Genomic DNA, 22,429 nt, shown 5'->3' with positions numbered 1-22,429 from the left:
TTGTCATAGCTATATGGGATGTGACTGGAGTAAGGGACTGGGATGGGAAGGTAATCGGAACAGAGAGGACATGTCAAGAAAGTATGAAAATCAAGGTACAAAAATTTAACTAAAAACATACAGAAGTGTAAATAAAGAAATAAACACACAGGAGAAGTCAGAAAGTGATAGAGTAAGGAAAATGTGGGATTTGGATCAGATGGGGGGGATTTTGTTGGGTAGAAAAGCAGCAGCAAAGAAAGAGAAAGCTAGCCAGGAGCAGCCTGGACAAAAGAAAACGGCTGCCCACCTACTAGTTGTGCACCGCGTGGTGCTGTTCGCTCTGATTTTTTAGCATGGGAATGCGATACCAGTGCTAAATCCCAGCACATAGTGCAACATGCATATTCTTCCTGTCCCGCAGATTGTCGCAGAGTTTTTATGTTACTCTGTGGAATTCCACAGAGTGAAATTCTGCGAGTTCTGCCCACCCCTACTAAAAGTCTTTCAGCTCTTAATTGAAGATGATTAACAACATAGTGATTAGCAAGGCATCAAACGCACCCTGACATCAGGGAAGAGAAAAAAGAGAGGCAGTATCCAGAAACAGACTCCAGTGGAAGTTCCAAGCTGTGAGATGCAAAGATCTTCATCCAAAATAGGAGGGAACAATGAAAAATATTGGAACAAAGTATAGCAACTAATCCATCTCTTGGAAAAGTTTCCTTATGTATGATTCAATCAGTAACAGACATACAGGAAAAGAATCTACTTCATATTTCCTAGAAATTGGGTTGTTGGTTGTCTGAGGCATGAGCGCTGGTCAAGCAACAGCCACAATCCCTCACAGGGTGAATCACAAAAAGTCACAAAATTAACCTGTGCACAATTCTTTATAGCTTGGCACAAAAAGCAGTCATTCTTAACTTATAGGCCATTGGTATAGTATTTATGGAGGCCACAAACAGTAATAAAGTGAAAACACAACACAAAAAAATCCTACTCCAATTCAGAAAAAAGGGTACATTTTAATAAATTATTTGACACCAAAATGACGTGAATCCAATTAGTAGAACTAGATTTACTTAAAAAAAAAGTTTTTAGCAAAAACTAGCACCTAAAAGACCAAAGAGCCAACGGCGGACACCTACTCGCGCAAGACTAGGTCAAAATGAAAAATATGGCCAACGGAGAGGGGAAAAGATATAAGAACTGGTTTAGGCCCGATCAGCGCTTACCTTCAGACTTAGAAGAAATTTCAAAGAAAAAGTTTTGAGAATGTAAAGTTCAGTTGGGCAAGGCTGCAGGCGGTGTCCGAGGAAGTGTAGTCATCAAAGGAGCTGATGGGTTAAGTTGCAATCAATCAATCAGCGTTTTGTAGAGCTCACTACTCACCCGTGAGGGTCTCAAGGTGCTGAGTGTGGGGGTGGGGGGGGAGGGGGGGAGCAGCTCCAATTGGGCCGTTTGAAGAGCCAGGACTTGAGGTCCTTTCTAAATTGGTGCAGTGTCGGGATTCGTCGGAGGTGAAGTTGCAGTGAAGATTTCTACGTTTGTACTAGGTAACTTTTTTGGAACTCAAAAATCTCCAGTGGGACGAGGCAGGAAGCTATAGCCAACAAGAGTTTCAGAAGGCCGGTTACCCCTTTGGGGTAGGACTGCTGCTGTGGAGATGAAAATAGCAGGAGCTGCCGTAAAGTCAGGCCGACTGATAGACTAGCAGGTTGGTCCCTGTCTTTTGGAGGGCCTCGAGGCAGCTTTTAGCCCAAAAATGTTTAAGTCTCAAGTTTTGAATTTTGGTTATGTGGGCACTTTTAGCACCACGGTCAAGGGTGCAGGACTGAATAGGGCATCACTTGGGGGGGGTTGGGACTCACTCAGGCTGGGTCCAGGAGTGGGTTCATGGTGGTGTGAGCCGGTTATGTCCCTGTGGCTCTGAACAAGAGGCCAGCAAACTAGCCCTTGGACTCACTCTGGAAGTCCTGGGTTCTGGTGAAATAGTCAGGCTCAAGGAGCAGGGTAGGCGTCTGAGGGGTCAAGGTAAACTCCAGGCAGCAAAGCAGTGTTTCCAAGTGCAGTAAAGCAGTCTTGTGAAGTACACACCAGACTACCGCAGCAGGCAGTCCTTTGAAAGTTCTTCCGCAGGTCCAGATACTGTACTCAGGTCAGGGTCTGAGGTCTCTATTCATACCTTGTGTCTTCTTTGAAGTTAGGAGATCTTTCTAGAGGATTCCCTTTGAAGTGCTTGGAATTTGCTGACTCCCCTGCCCTGCCGCTAAACCTGGCTGCAGACACAATGTATACATGAAGGCACTTTGTGCCACTTCAGAGCACAGCCTATTCAGTTACAAGTGGGGCTGTACCCAGCTCTGCCCCCCATCCTGCTAGCATATGGCCCATGCAGGCACAACTGATCCCTCTATTGTGTGATTGTCTTGGAGGAATTCACAAAATCCTAACTGCCAACTACATCCAGCAATTTGGCACGAAATGGTTATGGGCAAAACAATGGCAACTTTCTAAAAGTGCCATTTTCAAAATTGTAATTTAAAATCGGACTTTACCATTAAAGAGGATTTTTAATGAAAATGTCAGATATCAAACATGAAATGCTTATCTGTCTCTAATCAAAAGTTAGTGCTTATTAAATGTAATAAGGTAGCTCAATGTTATCCTATGGGACAGGTGGCCTCACAGTAGTGAACAAATATGTAGGTATTTTTCATTACCAGGACATGTAAAGCTTAAAGGTAAATGTCCAACCTTTTATTTACAATGCACCCTGCGCTATCGGCTACCTAGGACCTACCTTAGGGATGACATATGTAGTAATGGAGTTTAGGGCTTGGCAAAGCGGTTATATTGCCAAGTCGAATTGGCTGTTTAAAACTGCATGCAGGCTTTAGTGGCAGACCCTTGACATGTTTTAACGGGCTACTTAGGTGGGTGGCACATAATGTGCTGCAGGCCCACTACTAGCGTTTAATTTACAGGCCCTGGGTATATTGCATACCACTCTATAACGGACTTATAAGTGGACTTATAAGTAAATTAAATATGTAAATCAGGTGTAAACCAATGTAACCATCCTTGGAGGAGTGACGACAAGCCCTTTAGCACTGTTTAGCAGTGGTAAAGTGCACAGAGTCCTAAGGTCAACAAGCACTAATTAAGCAAAGTTGGATTTAGAACCTGTGGTAACAGCCTATGAGCAGACCACCATCTTGTAAGGTGCAGATTAAAATGTTTGTCTGCGCCCTGGAATTCGTGGTCTTCGTTTAACAAATGAAGAAGTCCCAGTTTAATGTCCTTCACCCAGGACTGAATTCTGCCTTCCCTTCACCGCCCTGTATGCCTTGCACTTCTAGCAGTTGTCGAATGCCCCTCCACCTGCCTGAGCGCAGGGACCCCAGAGCAATCTAAGAGGCTCGGATGCCCAGCTCTGCCCTGTGAGTGTGTAGTCCAACCCCAGGCTGTCTGACAGAGCATTAAGCACTCTCTTCTTCTGACTACTTGTAGTCTGTTAAGCTCACTGTACTGTTATCAGCAAAATGTAACACGGGCCTACCTTTATATGAAAGTCATCATTTTTCAGCCTGTTGATGGTGCTGATTTCCCCGGCGACTCCTCTCCTCTCCTGATATCTACTTCATATGCTTGCCATGGCTACCATGCCAGGCTCATGCCAGCGTGAGATGGGATGGAACCTTCCTCAATTATGACAATACATTGTTCCGGTAACTGTGATTGTGATATTCCCCCAAATGTGGTTTTAAATGCAAAATATTATGGCGTTTCCACTTGTTTTTTTGCATTTAAAGGTTCAAAGTTCAAAGTTAACAGCAGCTTTTTGTTGGTGCTACGAGGCGTTCCATCCTTTATTGTGCTCTAATGTGGTTCAATGTTACCATTTCGCTCTTAACAGAAAAATCTTGTTTAATGCACTGCAATTCCTGCAGATTTAAAATCTCTCGAGTTCTGTGTATCATCAAACTGTTGCATTAGACTCCTTCACTTGAAAGCGTGTGCAATATTGAGCAGCAAATGACTCATCGTGAAGTGTTGTACGTAGAGCGTTACTCTCAGTTCAGCACAATTGACCTCCTTTCATGTGTTTTTTCTATTTGTAGGAAAACAATTTTAGTGAAGCGCTTCAGTGGTACAACTATTCTTTCAGTTTTTACTCAGCGGGGCAGGTTGATCCAAACCTTGCGAAGCTCCAGAGGAACAGAGCGTCCTGTCTCCTCCATCTGAAGCAACTCGAAAAGGTGAGCAGATGCGCTGAAGGCCACTGATGGGAAAGTGTTGCTTAATGTCGAACCCAGAATGATCAGGATTGAGGCACTTGCATCACTAGTTATAGCTCTCCAGCAGGACCCTGTGTACAGTCCCTGAACCCAAGTGTGTCAGGGAAGTAAGTGCTGTTTACACACCTGATACAATCTAACACCGAGGGGTCGGAATTTATCAGGTGCAACAACCAGCACCTACTCTGTTTTTGGGGGAATAAGATGCACATTTTGGTGCTTTGCGTGCCACAGTCTGTACGCCACGGTAAGTGCCGGATTGTTTCTCTCTGATAAAGTCCAACAGGCTTGATCTGCTGACATGTAACTAGGGGTGAGTGGGGTTTTAATGCACATTTATGTTAATTATACATAATGGTACAAGGGATGTAATGGATCGCCGCAGTCAGGACCATGCGCAGGAGGCAGCGGCTGCCTCGTTCATTGGCTGACACATGGGAGGGTCTGCAAGTGAAAGGAGACGAGGGATGCCAGGACTTCACACACATGTGGCTCAGGCAAGCTCCTCGCTGTGACCCAGGGCATCCTTGCCTCTTATGGAAGTGCCCGCCTGTCCGAGTTGCTTCCTTACATACACTCACTGTGCATGTGAGATGTGGGCGATATTGAAGTTGCCCATCTCGAATGCCCTGTGTGTGGTATTTTATCTTCTCATACACTGCTCGTGCAGGCAGTGGGAGAGCCGCACACATGGCTGTCATTTTACCTGGCCTCTATCTTCCAAATCTGGTGGGGCACAGCTGCGCCTGATGCTGTATTGACAGCCTCTTATTGTTCCTGTGAGTGTGACGTGAGTGTGTGTGTTGGCCTGGCTTATTATGTGGGGATGATTCACTGGATGCAGTGGTTTTGTCCCAAGGCCCTGCTTACTGTCATAGACTCAAGCAGAGATACCCTTGCTTGTGTTTGCCTTAGCTGGAGATGTTCGGCAGGGAGAGGCTTGGAGGAGTTGACTGATGTAGGGAAGGAAGGAAGCCAGAAGATTGAAGTAGGAAACAAGTGAGGTCACTTCCTGTTGAGTTTGATGCTAGGAAATGGGGTCTGCTAGTCTGCCTTCTTCTTTCTAAAGATGCTTTTGGCAGGAAACTAGTGATGCCACTTCCTGTTGTGATGTATGCTGGGAGACGCAGTGACGTCACTTTCTGTAGTATTGGAGTCTATGAAATTAGGTCACTTGACAGGTTTCTTCTTTTTAAAGATGCTTTCGGCAGGAAAGAAGTGACGTCACATCTTCTTGATAGTTGTGGGAAAATTTGGTGATGTCACTTCCTGTAGAGTTGAATGCTGGGAATTGTGGTGATGGCGTTTTCTGTGTTAAGATGGATACCGGAAAATGGGGTCTCCCTGTCGTGTTTCTTCTTTTTAAAATGGTTTTAGATGCACACATTGGCATTAAACACAGAGCAGCTCCAGTGGACTAGGTCATGGCCACATCATCTGGTGAAACCCATTGCTCAGACCACGAAGTTGAGCAGGGGCGGGATAGTCCGACCTTTCCAAACCATGCCAGAACTTTTGTCCCTTCCGTAGTGATTTTTAAAAGATGGACTATTTGGGTATACACAATATCTTTTTTTAATTGAAAACAATAAAGTAAACAGACTTGGAGCGTTGTTGGGTTTTAGACCATGCAGCGTTATTACAGACAGATTTTAGATGGCACATGCTTTGCTTACATTCATATACATTTAGATTTCGCAGTGTTCAGCATGCATAGATTCATCAACGAGGGGAGGGGCTGGGGAAAAGGGGGAGTACAGATGTTTCCACGGCATTCATTCCTTTAGACCATATGTGAGGCCATTTTTTGGGACCACCTCTTGAAACATACACATTTTTTTCTTGAAATATGCATTAGTCCATGGCCTGTTTCCAAGATTCTAGATCCGGGGTCCTCTCCTGCCCCCCACATTCTGGCGATGTGGCGCTTAGCTAGCATGTGCCCCAGGGCTGCCTATAATTTCTCTCTACTATTCAAGTCTGTCGGCCCCCACACATTAAGCAAGCACCATTTAGTCTCTGGGATCAGATCCTGACCCAGCACCTCTGTCATACATCATTAGCACACCCGTCCAGTACTTACGAATGTTAGTGCATTCCCACAGGATATGCATGAAAGTGCCATCCTGCTCATAGTAACAATATATTTTCTAACAGTGATTCTGATGGCTACAGTTTATTTTCTGTAGGACTCTGATGACCACTACATCGACTATTGGGATGTCGGTAATTGACATTATGTTGAGAGTCTTGTAATAAGTGAAATTAAAGACTGCAGAAATCAGTAGTTCAACCTCGAAGTGAATTATTTCCAGTAATGTTTACCATACTAAAGCGCATTTATGGGTATTTTTTGTAATAAAGAATTTAGATTTTTCTCTGGCAAATCTGGCACTGGGGAATAATTCTAGAGGAAGAAAAGAGTATTCTTTAGAACCATAATTACTATCAAGCAAGTGACTTTGATCTCTGCTGTAGACTTTGTTACCTTCTCGCTTTGGATGGTCTCCACAGACTCAAACGTAAATGGCGACTTTAGAATGGAAGAAAATGTGTCTCCTGCAGCGATCAAAATCTGACAAAATATTGTGAAAGAACAATCACAATGGGAGACTATGGGTTATATTTAGATTAGAAAGGAATACGTTTTTTTATTACTGTATAATACTCTGCATTAATAAATTGCCACATAACTTGCAAAAGAATTACATTTATATATTATTGACTTATTTTACCATGCAATTGCCTATGTTTTAAATAACTATGTGATGGTTTCCCAAATAGGCAAAAGAGGCTGTGAAGGATTCTGAGAGGTGTGACCCAGACAACATTTGTACTCAGTTCATCCTCTATAAGATTGCTGTCCTGGAAAATGATGCCGATAGAGGTAGGTACTGTGTCACACCCAATGCGGCATGTTCTATTGTTGTAGGGATATGGAGGACAAGTTTAGTTGCATGAATCTAAAGTCTTATAAGCCCCTAATTCAAATCCAGACCAGATAAGGTAGCCGGAAAGATTGTGTAGGATGGAAGGTACTCGACTCGATTGCCATAAACTTTTCACCATTCTGCTCAAATGGTGTGTTTCCTGTACAGAGGACCCATGCAACAAATCCTCTGACACGCTTGCTAAATAATGTGTATGTTGTTGGCCAACCCAGGTATATACTGCATTGGGTGGAAGAGATCTATCTCTATCCAAGTAGTATCATGAAAGTGGCCGACAGAGGCACGCTCATGTCAAACCAGGGAGAAGCCTCATCTTATAAGCATTGTGACTAGAATGGAAAAAGTATCTCCTGAATCCTACTTCATCACAACAGGACACTACTACCCCCTTCCCCCTCCAAGTCATCTACCCTACTTGAAACTACCAAGCAATGACATCTCCACTCCACCATCACTGTTATTCATGAAGGTACCGCATTTATAGCTACAACTCACTAGTAGCAAAAGACAAATGTTGTTTATCTATTGTAAGGAGAGACTACACACTGAGATTGACTCCTCTGAATATACCACTTGCTGCAAATAAAATAATCTGTGGTTAAACATAGTACAAAGTCCACACAGAATCAAAAGGATAATAATTCAATTGGTGAAAAGGGGCCCCAATAGGAAGTGCACTGGTTTCTTTTATACTTAACAACGTAGAAAGAAATGTTCAGGCTGGTGACTCCGTAGGAAGCTGGCTCTGTATATACTATACCAAAATAAGGTATAGTGTGCACAGCGTCCAGTGGATCACAGAGGCTTAAGTAGGTGGCACTAATGCTCTCTTTTGTGGTAGAGTGGGTAAGCAGTTAGGCTTATCAGAGGGCAGTGCTAAGAGTTTTTTGTGCACACGCAGGCCATAAATGATACAATCCATCAATGACTAGATCCGATACCAATGGTTTGTAAAAATGATTATTTTAGTATATTTATTTTATAGATCCAAAGATACTTTGTTGCATGTAAATATGTTTTGCAATATCAATGCTTTTCAAAGTAAAAAGTGAACACAGTGCATTTTTCAATATGCAGGTAAGTAAACGATTTACAATATTGAGTTTCTGGTTAAAGAATCAGTACCAGGCAAGGTTCAGGTAAGTGACAAAACTGCACCACCATCGGCACTGGGCGGCAGGTGCAGCGGTTAAACTCGGTATCTGGTGCTAATGTTATCCAATGGAGAGAGGGGGCAATCAAAGATAAGTAGCAGGGTTTGGCAACCCAATCTCCAGGGGTTAAGGTAAGCACAGAGGGGCCACAAAGCAGCACCAAACATACACCTCCAACATCACAGGGGTGGCCGTGTGCAGAATGCCAACGTGGCGTTCGGCGCCTAGTGCAACCCAATGGGGAATCTGAAAATCATAAAAAAAAGGCTGCAGGCTCAGGTCAGGAGGCCAAATTAAAAACCTACAGCAGCATAGGTAAGTTGGGATGTGCTGGAGCGTCGGGACACAGTCGGTTGATTTCCCCAACGCCCATGGGCTCCAGGTGCAGGGGTGTCCTTTGATGTCAGAAAACAGATTGCTGGTCGCGGTTGGGTTGTCAATCAGAGTCTGTAGGCGCCGATGTGGAGTCCAACAGGGGTCAGCCCACAGTGGACTCTTGCTCTGAATCGCTGGGGAACCTTTGCTGGACCGGTGGCCAAATTGGACTCAGGCCATTGGCGTCAGGTGCAGAGGTAGTCGGTTTTACAGACAGAGCTTTGGTCTTTCTTTTGGACAGGCCTGGTGTCCATGTGAGATTAGGAGTCTATGGAAGGCAGGCAGTAAACCCTGAATTTTGGAGGTCACTGGTCGGCGGTACGAGTCGTGGAAGCCTGAAGCGGTCGAAGTCTGCAGACAGGCTGGAAAGGCTGAGACCAAGTTAGTCGTTGGAGCTTCTTGCCGTGCAAGGATCAGCTCTCCTTTGTTCTCTTCTTCGTAGGTCGTTGGTAATCTGAGGAGTAAAGCTCAGAGGTGCCTCTAAATGCAAACTTTAGGGGCGTTACAGGGTCAGAAGGTAGTAGCCAATGGGCTGCTTACCTTTAGGGTGCTTACACCCTTTGTATATCCCCTCCCTCTGAGGAGGAGGCATATCCCTAACGCTATTGGCTACAGTCCTCCAAAACAATATGGAGGATTCTGAAAGGGGAGAGTCACTGCAGCTCAGGGCATCTTAATGGTGGCTCTGGCTGAGCGGGGACTCACCTCTCTTGCTTTGTAATTTTCCCGCCGACCTTGCCGCCGAAAATGAGGCTTGGTCAGGGGGGGCAGTCTTCTCCACTAGCTGGAGAGGCCCTGGTCAGAATAACAAAGGATGGGAAGCCTTTGAGGCTCACCCCCTTTTCTATGCTTTTCATGCTTGGGGGTAAGTGTGAAGCACCTCCAGCCAGAGCCGCCTTTGTTTTTGACCCACGAGGGCAAAAGGTTTCCATCTGAGGGGGTCAGAAACATGTCTAGAGGTAGCATGCTGGTGGTGACCAGTCAGGCACACACACTAACGAGTAGGTAGGATTTGAGGGGCACCTCTGAGATGCCCCCTGGGTGCATTTATTCTTAAATCCAGAGCGAGTTTATTAAGCTGAGATGTTTAGTTCCAAACATCTTGGGTTTCAGTGAAGCCATAATGGAGCTGTGGAACTCATAGTGACAAGCTCCCAGCCCATGTATGGCTTCACTGTGCACTTATAATGTCTAAGAATGGACTTCCATAACAAGAAAAGCACACTATTCCAAAAAAGACAAAACAAATAATCTTAGGTGCGGTGGGCCCATCAAACAGGGGGAAGAACATGTCTTGCCTCTTGTTGCTCTCACATACCCCGAAGGGTGTCATGCTTCATCATCGGGCATGTGCTCATCGTTGGGCATGCCTCAAAAGATCTCCGAAAAAGCGACCCTTCGGGGGACCCGTTGGGAATTGCAGCGCCGGCCCAACGAGAAGCACATGCCTGATGATGAAGCATGACACCCTTCGGGGTGTGTGAGGGCAACAAGAGGCAAGACATGTTCTTCCCCCTGTTTGATGGGCCCACCGCACCTAAGATTCTTCATTTTGTATTTTTTGGGACAGTGTCCTTTTCTTGTTATGCATGTCACTTCGGGGAGCATGGACAATGGACCTTTAACTGGCTCCCTAGTCCCCCCCTCTCTTTTTTTATATAATGGACTTAGACACTATAAGGGCATATCTACTCATACACTTATCCCCTCACATGAGGTATATTGCACCTTACCTTAGGGCTTTAAGGCCTGCTGTATGGGTTACCTACCTAAGCCTCTTGCAGTGCTGATAGCCCTGGCACACAGGGATGTGTGCCAGGTCGACTCTTCACGTTTACCTGCACCACAACATGCATGCTGCTGTGGCAGTATGCCAGGGTTTGGTGAGGGGTCTCTTAGGGTTAAATGAAAACGTAGGGACTTGGGCAAGAAGAGGTCCAGCATATGTGCCCCTGCAGCTCACATGTCAAAAATAGTCTACCTGGAGGCAAGGTGGGGGGGGGGGTGCTCCCTTAGAAGCAAGGGCCCTCACACAGGCCAAGGGCTGTCAAGCTTCATCAACAGGCAGCTTCTCGTTAGGCCGGTGCGGCATTGCCCAACGGGCACCATGAGGGGCTCTTTGCCGAAGTTCTTTGCTTTTTGCTGATGTGAATAGTGAGGTGTGGTGGTGAAATGTGTGAATGAGTGTGAGTAGATTGGAAATAATATGCAATAAAAATAACTAAAGGAGCCCAAAAGTTACTTAATCAATGGGTTCCTTTGTTATGGTTGAAAGTGTGGGTTCAGGCGAGAGATGGATGTAATGGTCCACTCCAGCACTAGATAGTGTTTATAAGGAAATAGAGGGTCAGCATGTTTCAGGCCTGTTATTGTCTAAAAGATCATGGCATTTCATCAGGACCAATAATCCTTATCTACTCATGTAGGGATCAGTGCATGTAGATAGTACCATACCCTGAGTAAATCACATGAATATATAATGTACCTTTTGGGAGGGGAGACCAAATCACGAGGGATGAGGGACCCCAATCGTGCGGGCCAGAATGGACGCTCACTGGTGTACCGAAGGTCAGTTGTTGGTGATCGCGTCTAGCACCCAACATACCCCTCATTCTTCCAATACTAGTCTCTTAGGGTGGCATAATACATGCTGCAGCCCTATTATTTATTTATTTATTGCATTTATATGGCGCAACAGCTACCCTTAGGGTTTCCCGGCGCCTTGGATCTGCTTTACCCATTAAAAGGAAAAGGAATGTGGACACTATTGGTTGAATAGCCAGGCTTTAACCCCCTTCCGGTACTGGGTGTAATTGGGTACCAGACGTAGTTTAAGCGGGAGTGAATTCCACAGGACTGGGGCCAGGTAAGCGAAGGAGCGTCCGTCCAATCATACCCGTTTAAACCTGGGGACAGCAAATTTGGCCTAATACAAAGACCGAAGGTTTCGGGAGGGTAAGTATTTCTGGGCCAGCTTACATAAATAGGCAGGTGCTTCCCCTGTGTTGATCCTAAACATATATGATTTGATCAAAAAGAGACTAGCTCGTGATTTATAGTAATTACAACAAGTAAAAAGACTCAAGTATGTTTCGTCATGGGGTGGGAACACCTGGTGAGTGTGCTCATAAAGCCCTCACCCATCAACCTAGTTGGTGGCATGCCTCATCATCGGGCCCACCCAGTGACACCTAGCGTGTCCCGGGTGTGCTTCGACGCCTGATTACAGCGGAGCTGGTATATTGCTGAGTGTGCAGTGAAGGGTGCTATGAAGGTGAAGTTAAAACGGCTTGGCGGGGGTCCCAGTACCCGTGGGTAAATTAGACTTTAATACCTGGGCCTCCGTCAGCGGTTAAAAATAAGGCTGTTGGATGTTAGAGGTGAGTTACGACCTCCCACATCCGATGGGTCAACATGTTTCAGCCAGTGCCTTATGTATATGCTGGCTTTCTTCAGGACCTAAATAAAAAAGTGAGTGTAATTAAACTAGTGGGTGTGTAATTCAGACTATGTGTCTACACGCCCTAAAGTGTTTATCTATGTGTGAGAGGGGGATTCCCTTCTCAAAAACACCTGTACATGAAACATATATGGACAAAGACAAAACATACAGGGAAAAAGAGAGTCACTCGGATGTATGGCATTAAACACATCTGGTTGCCGTCACTAAAGCGGTTGGGGTGTAGGCTATAGGCGGCTAAGGTGTAATGGTATTGGTGGTACCATTAGGTGAGAATCGCACATATAGTTCGGGAGTGGAGTGGCTAAAACACGGATATCACATACATAGTGCATATGTGTAGAGCGGCGCAAGAACTCATTCTTACGCTAGTTTTAGCAGGTTCGGGCCTCAAGGTTGAGAGGTGGCAGGGGGTTGACCCTAAGGGGAATAAAATGTTTGACCACACCGATTAAGGATCTTCCTCGATGACCCCACCTTCAGGAAGGACTGGGCCCAGATCGCCTGGCACTGCACCAGGGATTGGATGATCCTTATCATAAAAACAGCCAAGCGACTATCAGAGGCGTTTCTGATCGAAATCCAAGCCACAGAAAGCCACTTCAAGGCCACCATAACCTCTTACAAAAAGAAATTGGACGATCAGAATAAAGACATAAATGAATACAAGGAATACTTGACCCAGGCTCAAATAAAAACATTCGACAAAGACCTTAAAAAATTCAGTTATGCCAAAGTATACCCGTACTCGGAAGATGATTACACCCCTCAGACCAAGAACACCAGCATGTCCAACACCTCAGGGGATGACAGTTCTGTCTCCAGTGATTCCAGTACTGGCTCACACAAACGGGTAGGACGAGGGAGACGAGGACAACGCTGGCCAAACCCTTGGCAAGGAGGACAACAAGGACACTTCCACGGTTTCCCACCAAACTTCGGCCACATTCAAAATCCCTATTATGGCTTCCCGCCCATGTATCCTCCTGGACCCATGCCACTGTTCGCAGGCAACCAAGGTCCACACATTCCTTTTTTAGGACAGGGCCGAAGAGCACGGGGCAGAAGAAGATCAAACCCACAACAACCACAAGTCCACTGGGGCGGGGAGGAGAACCCAGTGAGCTTGAACACATGCCAGAAGACGAAAGAGGCAACACCGGGAACCAGCAAACAATGAGGCCCAATGACCCACCCTCATTGGTATTTAACCTATCCAGCACACCCCTATCCATCAAAGAACAGTCGGTACTGGAAAAAGGCTTATCGTTTGTCCCCACCACAAAACTTGACAAATTCAAGTTACACGTAGAATTGGCCCAATTCTTTAGAAAACTCAAACTAAAATCCTTCTTTGAGAAACCAACCCCTGAAACGGAGCCAGCCAATGATAACCCTAATGTCACTGGCCTCCGACCAAAATCCACGTTTGTGCCACCTCCCTCTACCATCGCACCTGAAATCACGACTTTTGAGCAGACTGTGTACAATGACGTAGAGAGACTCAACCCAACCAACCACTTCAACAACCTATCCTGGGAAGACAGGAAGATTATACAACGCCTACAAAACAACCCCATGATTGTCATCAAACCGGCGGACAAAGGGGGAGGCATCGTCTTACAAGACAAACAAGACTACGACACGGAGTGCCGCAGATTACTGAGTGACAACAGAAATTATCGAAGATTGGAAAATGACCCAACAGAAGAATTACGGACTACGATCCACGCACTAGTCAAAAGGGCAGCAGATGCTGAGCACATTTCCAAACAGGAAGCAGACTACCTATGCCCCCAACACACCAGGATCCCATACTTCTATACAGTACCGAAAGTACATAAGGGCATTAACCCCCCTCCTGGCAGACCCATCGTGTCAGGCATAAACTCCTTATTGGAGCCACTGTCACGGTACTGTGACTTCTTCTTGAACCCTCTGGTGCAAAAAACACCCACGGATATTAAAGACACCAAGCATTTCTTACAGGTCATAAACAATAAGGAGTTCAACCCAAACACACAACTATTGGTAGGATTGGACGTGGAGAGTCTGTATACGAGACTCCCACAAGATGCCACTCTGACTGTACTCCATGACATCCTCATGGCAGCCCCCTGGCCATACCATACCCCTAGGGATTTTGTGATGGCTTGTGCAACCCTAGCTCTCAAAGAAAATTATTTTGAGTATGATGGCACCCTTTACCTACAGACAAATGGTACGTCCATGGGCAGCGTTTTCGCCCCTAGCATAGCGGGATTGTATGTCCATCATTTTGAGGAGTCCCACATAGCAACAGATACCAACCCCTTCATCCACCATATCCTGAGCTGGCGCAGGTACATAGATGATATTCTGGTGGTCTGGCAGGGATCCCAAACTGACCTAGACAGATTCATGACCTGGCTGAATAATAGGGATCCATACCTTAAATTTACCAGCTCGGCCAGCAACAGTCAACTACCCTTCCTAGACCTGGACATCACAGTCAAGGATGGGACCCTGGTCACGACAACCTACTATAAGCCAAATGCGAGGAACTCACTGCTTTATTTTACAAGCTTTCACCCCCGCCCACTTCGAGAGAACCTACCCTACGGACAGTTTTTACGCATATGTAGAAACTGCACCTACATCTCGGATTACAAAAAGCAATCCACCGAATTGGCCACCAAATTGGAACACCGTGGCTACCCCAAAGCCATCATCAGAAAAACACAGAAGAGGGCAAGGAACCAAAACCGTGAAGCCCTACTGGAGACCGTCATCAAAGACCAAGACGACCAACCCATCACCTGTGTTACCACCTACAACACGGCGTCCAATGAAGTGACAAAAATCATCAGAAAACATTGGAAAATAATCAACTCCGGACAGAGGAAATGGGATACCCCGAGATTTGCATACAAACGATGCAACAACCTGAAAGATCGCCTGGTCAGCACCCGCCCCAGACCACCACCTAAACAACCTACCAATACCATTCTGAACGCATGGGGCCTCCCTAAGGTCGCTGGACATTATCCCTGCAATGACTGCAGCGTATGTCACCTCACCATGCACACCAAAACCCTGGATTTGGAGCCGAACAAGGTCTGGACTCAATGTAGCCGCACCAACTGTAACTCCCGCAACTTGATATACCTGCTCACATGCACGTGCGGTCTCCGCTATGTCGGAATGACGACACGGAAAATCAAGACAAGAATAACAGAACATAGAAGCACAATAAGATGCAAGAAAAACATCAGCAGACTGACCAACCACTTCATTACCCATTGTCACACACCCAATGACCTAACCTGGACGGTCATTGAACAGGTTCCAGAAAGCACAATGGACAATGACAAAAAACTACTGAATAAAGAACAGCGATGGATATACCGTCTTTCTACAGCGACCCAGGGCCTCAATGATGCCATCCCATGGAATTCCTTGACATATCTATGACCCGTCTCGGTGTGTCATACTCAACTGAACCTGTTACCTGTCCCCTGGTAACATACCTCCCCCGAGGTAGAGCCCTCAAGTTCTGAGCATTTTGAAGATTATTGTCCCCTCCAACTTGTGCAATTGCCAAACAATGCACTACAGTCACACTCTCTTTGGTCCCTCTCACAGCGCATGCATACAACTTGACTAATGCCTCTTCATTTTTGTCAATGTCACCCTTAGCACCACAATGACACGTGCGCGCGATCAGAACACTATCGCTCCGCGCATGGACCACTAAGCCCAGCAGACACACCCTGACGCGCATGCGCGGCTGAGACACTACTGACTCGCGCATGCGTAATCAAACCCACAGGTACTGCGCATGCGCACACATCGCGCAAGGGCTCCCTCAGGCACCATGACTCAGCTACCCGAGTCTTTCTACTCTTACCTCCAACTTGCAGGTGCACATGGTTATCCAATTAACCACACTATATAACACCCAGCGAAAACGGCCATTCCTTACCGGTATGCGAAGGAGGCACTACAGGTCCAGAGCAGGCTCTGCCCAGAAAAGCTGTGAGTATGAGAAACAACCACCACTACCTCTGGTAAGCGCTATCTTTCTTCCCTACAGGTCTCCTTAATCGGTGTGGTCAAACATTTTATTCCCCTTAGGGTCAACCCCCTGCCACCTCTCAACCTTGAGGCCCGAACCTGCTAAAACTAGCGTAAGAATGAGTTCTACACATATGCACTATGTATGTGATATCCGTGTTTTAGCCACTCCACTCCCGAACTATATGTACGATTCTCACCTAATGGTACCACCAATACCATTACACCTTAGCCGCCTATAGCCTACACCCCAACAGCTTTAGTGATGGCAACCAGATGTGTTTAATGCCATATATCCGAGTGACTCTCTTTTTCCCTGTATTTTTTGTCTTTGTCCATATATGTTTCATGTACAGGTGTTTTTGAGAAGGGAATCCCCCTCTCACACATAGATAAACACTTTAGGGCGTGTAGACACATAGTCTGAATCACACACCCACTAGTTTAATTACACTCACTTTTTTATTTAGGTCCTGAAGAAAGCCAGCATATACATAAGGCACTGGCTGAAACATGTTGACCCATCGGATGTGGGAGGTCGTAACTCACCTCTATCATCCAACAGCCTTATTTTTAACCGCTGACGGAGGCCCAGGTATTAACGTCTAATTTACCCTCGGGTACTGGGACCCCCGCCAAGCCGTTTTAACTTCACCTTCATAACACCCTTCACTGCACACTCAGCAATATACCAGCTCCGCTGTAATCAGGCGTCGAAGCACACCCGGGACACGCTAGGTGTCACTGGGTGGGCCCGATGATGAGGCATGCCACCAACTAGGTTGATGGGTGAGGGCTTTATGAGCACACTCACCAGGTGTTCCCACCCCATGACGAAACATACTTGAGTCTTTTTACTTGTTGTAATTACTATAAATCACGAGCTAGTCTCTTTTTGATTAAATCATATATAACCCCGGGGATAAGGACTAGCTATCTGGTCCTCTCTCTCTCTCTTGATTACGCACGATCCTAAACATATAGCATAGTGCTTTGAATTTCACTCTGTTGGCTATCTTCAGCCAATGTAGCTTCTTCAGATGTTCCGCAAAACTCGTGCGCCCAGGGAGATGGAGAAGCAACCTAGCTGCGGCATTTTGAATAACCTGAAGTCGGTTTATAGTGTCTTTATTAGCACCTAAATATAGGATGTTCCTGTAGTCTAGTCTAGAGCCAATTAAGGCCTGTAGTACTGTTCTCTGCGCCCATTCCGGGAGTTGCCAAAGTATTTTCCTCAACCATTTAAGGATGGCAAAACAGGTTGAGGCCGTTTTGGCTGTCTGCACACGCATTGACAGTTTGTCGTCAACTATTATCCCAAGGTTGCGTGCAAATTGTACTGCAACCGGAGTCGGGCCCATTTCTGCCGGCCAGTGAGTAGGACCCCAAAGTTCCTTATGATCACCAAAAATAATAAGCTCAGTCTTTTCCCCGTTCAGTTTTAGTTTTTTGGAATGCAGCCAGTCAGCCATTCGCAGAAGCCCAGAACGAAGAGGGGAAATTACGGACTTATTAGATGTTGATAGGGAGAACACTAATTGTGTGTCGTCCGCATAGGAATAGATTGTGAGGCCCATTTTCTCTGCAATTTTAGCTAACGGGGTTACATAAATATTTAAGAGTAGCGGACTCAATATTGAGCCCTGAGTTACCCCATAGAGGGAGTTCAGGACATCGGAGGCATTATTTTTGGAAAAGACCTGGAAAGTCTGACGTGAGAGGAATTGCTCCAGCCACTCCAGCGCTTTCCCTCTTACCCCTATATCCTCTAGAGCCTGAAGCAAGGTTTTATGGGAGATGGTGTCGAAAGCGGCACTCAAATCTAAAAGAATGAGTGCCGCTGTGCCACCACTATCCAATTCCTGACGGATCGCTTCAGTAACTCCTAATAGGGTGGACTCTGTGGAGTGACCCCTTCTGAACCCGGACTGGGAGGAATGCAGTAATTTATTGTCATTAACAAAGTCTGCTAGCTGTTTGTTCACATGTTTTTCAAGGATTTTTGAAAATATTGGCAGGAGCGAAATTGGGCGGAAATTAGAGAAGACCTCGCGGTCGCCGTTCGCCTTTTTTAGCAGAGGTACTACCATAGCACGCTTCCAGTCATCGGGTACCACTGCTTCCTTTAAGGAAGCATTTAACAGTGATCTAATTATATCCAAGATGAGTGGATCAAGCTGTTTCAGGATATAAGCAGGCATTGGGTCCTGAGGTGAGCCTGAACTAATACTATTTAGTACCTCCACAAACGCTGTGGTGTTCAAAGGTTGCCACATTGTAAGTAAGTTCTCGGGGGGATTCTCCCTCTTATCGCATTCATTAGAAATGGGGGTCATTAATGAAGTAGCTGCGGCATCACATTCTTCATTGAAGTTCGAATAGATTTTAGATATTTTCTCATTGAAAAAGTTGGCAATAAGATTGCATTGCGTGGTAGACAAAGTTGGGGGTTCTGGTCACAAGCCCCTTGGTACCACAGGTACCTTTTATAAGGGACTTATATGTGAGCCAGAGGCGTGCCAGTTGTAGAATCAAAGGCTCAGTTTTGGGAAAGAACACAGGCATTGGGAACCTGGTTAGGAGTAATCCATTGCACAATCAGTCAAAGATGCATCAGAGTCTGGCAAAAAGTGGTGGGGGGGGGGAGGGGGTAACCATGCCAAAAGGGTACTTTCCTACAGACTCTGAATCAAATGTTCACACATCTAAAACAGGGAGCTTGAGTGTTTGACACAGACTGAAAAGACACATCATTCCACATACCAGTAGTGCAGAACACAGAACATTCCTGAGATTTACAGTGAACAAGGAATATTTTCAATTCAGAGTTCTTACAAGACAAACAAGACTACGACACGGAGTGCCGCAGATTACTGAGTGACAACAGAAATTATCGAAGATTGGAAAATGACCCAACAGAAGAATTACGGACTACGATCCACGCACTAGTCAAAAGGGCAGCAGATGCTGAGCACATTTCCAAACAGGAAGCAGACAACCTATGCCCCCAACACACCAGGATCCCATACTTCTATACAGTACCGAAAGTACATAAGGGCATTAACCCCCCTCCTGGCAGACCCATCGTGTCAGGCATAAACTCCTTATTGGAGCCACTGTCACGGTACTGTGACTTCTTCTTGAACCCTCTGGTGCAAAAAACACCCACGTATATCAAAGACACCAAGCATCTCTTACAGGTCATAAACAATAAGGAGTTCAACCCAAACACACAACTATTGGTAGGATTGGACGTGGAGAGTCTGTATAGGAGCCTCCCACAAGATGCCACTCTGACTGTACTCCATGACATCCTCATGGCAGCCCCCTGGCCATACCATACCCCTAGGGATTTTGTGATGGCTTGTGCAACCCTAGCTCTCAAAGAAAATTATTTTGAGTATGATGGCACCCTTTACCTACAGACAAATGGTACGTCCATGGGCAGCGTTTTCGCCCCTAGCATAGCGGGATTGTATGTCCATCATTTTGAGGAGTCCCACATAGCAACATATACCAACCCTTTCATCCACCATATCCTGAGCTGGCGCAGGTACATAGATGATATTCTGGTGGTCTGGCAGGGATCCCAAACTGACCTAGACAGATTCATGACCTGGCTGAATAATAGGGATCCATACCTTAAATTTACCAGCTCGGCCAGCAACAGTCAACTACCCTTCCTAGACCTGGACATCACAGTCAAGGATGGGACCCTGGTCACGACAACCTACTATAAGCCAAATGCGAGGAACTCACTGCTTTATTTTACAAGCTTTCACCCCCGCCCACTTCGAGAGAACCTACCCTACGGACAGTTTTTACGCATATGTAGAAACTGCACCTACATCTCGGATTACAAAAAGCAATCCACCGAATTGGCCACCAAATTGGAACACCGTGGCTACCCCAAAGCCATCATCAGAAAAACACAGAAGAGGGCAAGGAACCAAAACCGTGAAGCCCTACTGGAGACCGTCATCAAAGACCAAGACGACCAACCCATCACCTGTGTTACCACCTACAACACGGCGTCCAATGAAGTGACAAAAATCATCAGAAAACATTGGAAAATAATCAACTCCGGACAGAGGAAATGGGATACCCCGAGATTTGCATACAAACGATGCAACAACCTGAAAGATCGCCTGGTCAGCACCCGCCCCAGACCACCACCTAAACAACCTACCAATACCATTCTGAACGCATGGGGCCTCCCTAAGGTCGCTGGACATTATCCCTGCAATGACTGCAGCGTATGTCACCTCACCATGCACACCAAAACCCTGGATTTGGAGCCGAACAAGGTCTGGACTCAATGTAGCCGCACCAACTGTAACTCCCGCAACTTGATATACCTGCTCACATGCACGTGCGGTCTCCGCTATGTCGGAATGACGACACGGAAAATCAAGACAAGAATAACAGAACATAGAAGCACAATAAGATGCAAGAAAAACATCAGCAGACTGACCAACCACTTCATTACCCATTGTCACACACCCAATGACCTAACCTGGACGGTCATTGAACAGGTTCCAGAAAGCACAATGGACAATGACAAAAAACTACTGAATAAAGAACAGCGATGGATATACCGTCTTTCTACAGCGACCCAGGGCCTCAATGATGCCATCCCATGGAATTCCTTGACATATCTATGACCCGTCTCGGTGTGTCATACTCAACTGAACCTGTTACCTGTCCCCTGGTAACATACCTCCCCCGAGGTAGAGCCCTCAAGTTCTGAGCATTTTGAAGATTATTGTCCCCTCCAACTTGTGCAATTGCCAAACAATGCACTACAGTCACACTCTCTTTGGTCCCTCTCACAGCGCATGCATACAACTTGACTAATGCCTCTTCATTTTTGTCAATGTCACCCTTAGCACCACAATGACACGTGCGCGCGATCAGAACACTATCGCTCCGCGCATGGACCACTAAGCCCAGCAGACACACCCTGACGCGCATGCGCGGCTGAGACACTACTGACTCGCGCATGCGTAATCAAACCCACAGGTACTGCGCATGCGCACACATCGCGCAAGGGCTCCCTCAGGCACCATGACTCAGCTACCCGAGTCTTTCTACTCTTACCTCCAACTTGCAGGTGCACATGGTTATCCAATTAACCACACTATATAACACCCAGCGAAAACGGCCATTCCTTACCGGTATGCGAAGGAGGCACTACAGGTCCAGAGCAGGCTCTGCCCAGAAAAGCTGTGAGTATGAGAAACAACCACCACTACCTCTGGTAAGCGCTATCTTTCTTCCCTACAGGTCTCCTTAATCGGTGTGGTCAAACATTTTATTCCCCTTAGGGTCAACCCCCTGCCACCTCTCAACCTTGAGGCCCGAACCTGCTAAAACTAGCGTAAGAATGAGTTCTACACATATGCACTATGTATGTGATATCCGTGTTTTAGCCACTCCACTCCCGAACTATATGTGCGATTCTCACCTAATGGTACCACCAATACCATTACACCTTAGCCGCCTATAGCCTACACCCCAACCGCTTTAGTGATGGCAACCAGATGTGTTTAATGCCATATATCCGAGTGACTCTCTTTTTCCCTGTATGTTTTGTCTTTGTCCATATATGTTTCATGTACAGGTGTTTTTGAGAAGGGAATCCCCCTCTCACACATAGATAAACACTTTAGGGCGTGAAGACACATAGTCTGAATCACACACCCACTAGTTTAATTACACTCACTTTTTTATTTAGGTCCTGAAGAAAGCCAGCATATACATAAGGCACTGGCTGAAACATGTTGACCCATCGGATGTGGGAGGTCGTAACTCACCTCTAACATCCAACAGCCTTATTTTTAACCGCTGACGGAGGCCCAGGTATTAAAGTCTAATTTACCCTCGGGTACTGGGACCCCCGCCAAGCCGTGTTAACTTCACCTTCATAACACCCTTCACTGCACACTCAGCAATATACCAGCTCCGCTGTAATCAGGCGTCGAAGCACACCCGGGACACGCTAGGTGTCACTAGGTGGGTCCGATGATGAAGCATGCCACCAACTAGGTTGGTGGGTGAGGGCTTTATGAGCACACTCACCAGGTGTTCCCACCCCCTGACGAAACATACTTGAGTCTTTTTACTTGTTGTAATTACTATAAATCACGA

The 22,429-nt window shown here is 46.2% G+C and overlaps 1 protein-coding gene across 4 annotated transcripts in view; it reads left to right on the top strand.

Moving 5' to 3' along the window:
• The window catches only part of TEX11 (testis expressed 11), an 853,291-nt gene that overhangs the window by 560,360 nt on the left and 270,502 nt on the right, over positions 1-22,429 (top strand). For all 4 annotated transcript variants that reach the window (XM_078640006.1, XM_078640005.1, XM_078640008.1 and 1 more), the window contains 2 exons: positions 4,107-4,244; positions 7,068-7,170. In XM_078640006.1, coding sequence (XP_078496132.1) covers positions 4,107-4,244; positions 7,068-7,170 — 241 coding nt within the window. The remainder of the gene's footprint in view (positions 1-4,106; positions 4,245-7,067; positions 7,171-22,429) is intronic.

Source organism: Lissotriton helveticus, chromosome 4_2 (genome assembly GCF_964261635.1).
Source record: "Lissotriton helveticus chromosome 4_2, aLisHel1.1, whole genome shotgun sequence".
NCBI classification, from domain to species: Eukaryota; Metazoa; Chordata; class Amphibia; order Caudata; family Salamandridae; genus Lissotriton; species Lissotriton helveticus.
This window is presented reverse-complemented; position numbering and strand designations above follow the sequence as displayed.